The 4104-nt window shown below is 44.8% G+C and overlaps 1 protein-coding gene across 1 annotated transcript; it reads right to left on the reverse strand.

Moving 5' to 3' along the window:
• Positions 1–275: 275 nt before the first annotated feature.
• Positions 276–3153, reverse strand: LOC115319449 (cardioacceleratory peptide receptor). The gene is made up of 2 exons (XM_040216586.2): positions 2261–3153; positions 276–429 (listed from the first exon to the last, which is right to left on the reverse strand). The coding sequence occupies exons 1-2, from the start codon at positions 3073–3075 to the stop codon at positions 276–278; spliced, it is 969 nt and encodes a 322-aa protein (XP_040072520.2). The 5' UTR covers positions 3076–3153.
• Between the last annotated feature and the right edge of the window lie 951 nt (positions 3154–4104).

The following is a 4104-nucleotide window of genomic DNA, read 5'->3' on the forward strand; positions in this document are numbered from 1 at the left end:
AAACCCCGGCACCGCCAAAAATTTTCTTTTTCGCTCCTTAGTAGTATTTGTTTCATTCGATAAAGTACGGTTCATTCATCTGTATATTTTATATTCTTTCCTCTTTGGAGGTCACGTACGATGAGAAGCCGTGCCCGTGAAGTTTTGTTTAGTTATATAGAAGTTTAGTTATGTACAGTAAGAGACTAGAATATACTCTCTATGTACTCGTCTGTAAAAAAAAAGTAGACGCTTCTTAGTTTATAACACTAAGAGGAATATATGTTTCTATCGTTTCAAAGAATAGCATGACTTAAATCTTCACAAAGTACTTCAGAAGCATTCGACTCGTGAAGTGTAACTGTAAGTCTGTATACAATCTGTCGTCTTTGCTCGCAAGAAATGTTAATCACAGTTTGAAGACACTGAAATAAATTTGGTGCCCCAAGCGGGATGTTTTTGGAGCAAGGTGCTCCTTTGAATGCACATTTAGGTTTAATAATGACAGAACCTTAGATGCGTGGCATACTACAAAACAATGAATGATATGGTACAGACATACTTCAAAGTATGATGTGTCATGCTACTAAGCGCCCTTCAAAGAGAACATTAGAAAGCATTACATGCACTTCGGCTTCAACTATCAGTCATGACCACAAATTATACGACAACCGGATGATTTCAAAATATACACCCTGGAACCATTTTGTCCGTTTTCATTCACTAAAGAAACTGGGAGTGCCAATCACTGTTTTCTACAGTGACGGTGAACAAATGACAAAACCGGAGAAAAGTTTTCGCAGAAAAGTGATTTCCACAATATGAAATTAAGCCTGACGCTTTGCGCGTACATGTCGTGTATAATATGGAGTTTTAGTAGACCGTGTTTCCCCCTCCGCTAACCCTCCGCTCCGAAGAAACCGCCACTGCGCCTGCGTGCCGATGGCCTTGGCTATAGAGTTCCGGGTAGCGGAGGTGCTTAGCGGAGGAGGAAAAACGGCCAATAAAACTCGCGAGTATCACATTATGTACGGCTCTTTTAGTTCGAAAACAGGTGTTTAATCTCGTCATTGGTAAAGACACTTTCGTAAATCGCAGCAAGCGCATCTCCGAGTTTTTTTGCGAAAAAAGTGAGCGCAAGGGAAAATGTTGAAGTATTCATGCTCCATTCTACATAGATTTTAGTAAACTGATATCACTTTCCGTGAAGGTTTTTACTCTTTCATTTTTAGATAGAAGCATACTATAGTCCCATTGACACCCAAAGAAATACAGGGCGTACTCTGGTATGTTCACTGCGATTCGTTCTTTTTTGGCGTCCTTATTGGTTGGTGCAGCAATTCAATTGGGTGATTGCGTAAGAGACGCGGATTGTGGCTTATGCTCACGCTTATGCGGACCGCAAGTTCGTCTGCTTACTTTGCTGGGGTTGTGGTGACGTCAGAACGGCGAGCTCTGATTGGTTCTGAATAAAAGATTGTGGGTAGACCTCAAGTAAGCTTGCTTTGAGGTCTACCCGCTATCATTCAATCACAGCCAATCAGAGTTGGGCGTCTTTTTGACGTCATCGCAACTCTAGCGCGAAAAGCAGACGACTTGCTCGCCGTATTGCTTCACGATTCGTTTTTCGGCTTTCGTATCGGCTAATCGCGCAAATTGTTGGCTGAGGATGATTAATATGATGATCGGGCCTCGTCAAACTACGCGTTTGTTATATTGTAAGTAACTATAATACTGCATAATATGTTTACATCATTTCAAATGTCAATTGAGGTTTACCTTTTAGCGTTTTTTTTTATATCAAGCTATTTAGAAAGACAAACTGGAAAACAAAACCTAACGTAAAAGGGTCCCTATGATTTCAAGGTGTGGGTAAATCCCAGGATTATCAAACATTATGTAGGGCTGGTAGTTTTCCGCACGTTCATGGTTATTTGTTCTTAACTGTGAAATATAAATTCCCCAAGCTAAACACTCACACACATGTTAGCAAGTCACGATGCGCAAAGCCTGCACTAATACCGAGGCTTCATTGCAGTTTCTGAATCACGTCCGGCAATAACAACCCTGCTGTGAAGACGACGCACTCTCCGGGGCAACTAGTTTGATGACGTTCTTGTTCTGACACGACACGCCGGGGCTCTTGATGAGAAGTTGTTGCCTTTGATTAAGCGGCTTAGCTTTGAACCGCAAAATCACCGGAGGCCGCTGCGCACAGCCCCGTTGCTTGGAGCCCGTCAACTTCCCAAACAGCCCCCAGATGCCGCTGCTTGTTGAAGGCTTCGCGTTAAAAGCAAGGTACACGTACGGATTCACAGCACTGTTGCTTGCGGATATCACACCAAAGATGGCCACCAGATTGCGGTCCATGGAGACGTGTTTGGCGAAGGCTAGCACCATTTCTTGAATGATGTACGGCACGTTCGTCACGAGGAACGCTACGAAGATAACGATGGTCATCCTGAGGGTTCGCACCCTAGCCCTAGGAAGCGTGTTGCCGGCGCTGTTCCTTCTGAGCGAGTCCTGGTCCCATCCGCCGAGCCTCCACATCTCCAGGAGTATCGTCGAGTACAGTGCGACCAGCAGAAATAGCGGAATTATAAACACGGACGAGAACACAAATGCCATGTAGACTTGGCGCGATATCGGCGGGTGGCTGTGGATGTAGAACAAGGAGGCGCAGTAGTACTTGTTGTTTTCCACTGTGACCAATCGAAAGACGAATATGTTGGGGAGCGACGGTATTAGAGACAAGACCCAGGCCGCCATAGCAAGTGATCTGGGTTTGGGAGACGGTGATAGGGGATTGACGATGGCGAAGTGACGGTCGATGGCTACGCTGACCAGCATGTAAGTGGACGACACTAAACTAAATGTCTGGAGGACCTTAAACAGACGACAAAAGAGGTCGCCCGCTATCCAGAGTCTGCCCATGACCTCCCAGACAAGCTGGGAGCTCATCGTGACCAATGTGACCAGAAGGTCGGCCAGGGCGAGGTTGAGGAAGAGGACTTGCGCCTTGAAGTAGCGATGACGCCTCGACGTCAAGAGTTTGAAACAAACCGCCAGGTTCCCAATCAGCGACACCACCAGCATTACGCTGATGAGGACGATGCGCACCGTGCTCGCGTAGCGGGGGCCCAGAAGAGCGTCGGCGGAGCTTTCGTTCCATGACTCTGTCCCTTGGGATTTCAGCGATGACTGAAGAGCGCCTTGATGGTATGGACAGGGATGCTGGTTGTCGCTGCCTCCCAGTGTTGCTTGGAAACAGCTGGCGTTGTGTGACTTCAAAGCGTCGAAGGATTCCGTCTTGAACAGCGTACTTTACCGTACGGTAGGTTCACTTTTGTTGATTAGACTGCGTGTCCCTTCTTCCTCGCACCCGCTGACCATAAGGAATACCTACAAAAAAGAGAAAATTACCGGATTATTTTTTGTTGCATATATTGCATTTGAAATTATTAAGACTTGTGAGGATAAAGATTTATCTTCACAAACAAACATAGTACAAACATATGTTGTACTGCATGTAGCACCGAAAGAACCCCAAGTAACATTCTTTCCCATTGCACCGTTTTTTTGCTCTTGCGTCTTTCAGCTCTTTTACGGTTAACATATGTTGTAAAGCGCTAACACTTTTTTCGTTACTTCAATCAATTCAATCGTTGTTTAGAGGTTTGGTGCTGCACATTCCGTTAACAAAATCAATCCCAACGATGACCATAGAGCGTCACCATACGCGGGTGAAGGAATTATCTTCTTGAAATGGTTTGGTTAGACCGTAAATCTCCGAAAAAAAAAAAAACAGAGCAGGTGGTAGGTAAATATTAGTGATAACGACGATCAGTGAGCTAAAAGTGTAACAGGATTACGTTATATTGTTCCAACGAGGTGCTAAAAAAAAGAATCTCAGAAATCGAGGCGAAAATCCAGAGGACTCTTGTTTATCCCTTAATCCGCCAAGAAATGAATTCGTTTAATCCGCCTTTAAGTATATGCGCTGAACTTGGTCGTCTGCAAGTATGTCCATATTGTATCTGGACGAGAATGCTCTCACTCTGTCGCTCCCGGTTGATAAGAAGGTTTCCGCGTTTTGGGACTTGGTTTTTTCGCACTATTCGCAGA

The sequence above is a fragment of the Ixodes scapularis genome, unplaced genomic scaffold (assembly GCF_016920785.2).
Source record: "Ixodes scapularis isolate PalLabHiFi unplaced genomic scaffold, ASM1692078v2 PGA_scaffold11__112_contigs__length_91849675, whole genome shotgun sequence".
Taxonomy (NCBI): domain Eukaryota; kingdom Metazoa; phylum Arthropoda; class Arachnida; order Ixodida; family Ixodidae; genus Ixodes; species Ixodes scapularis.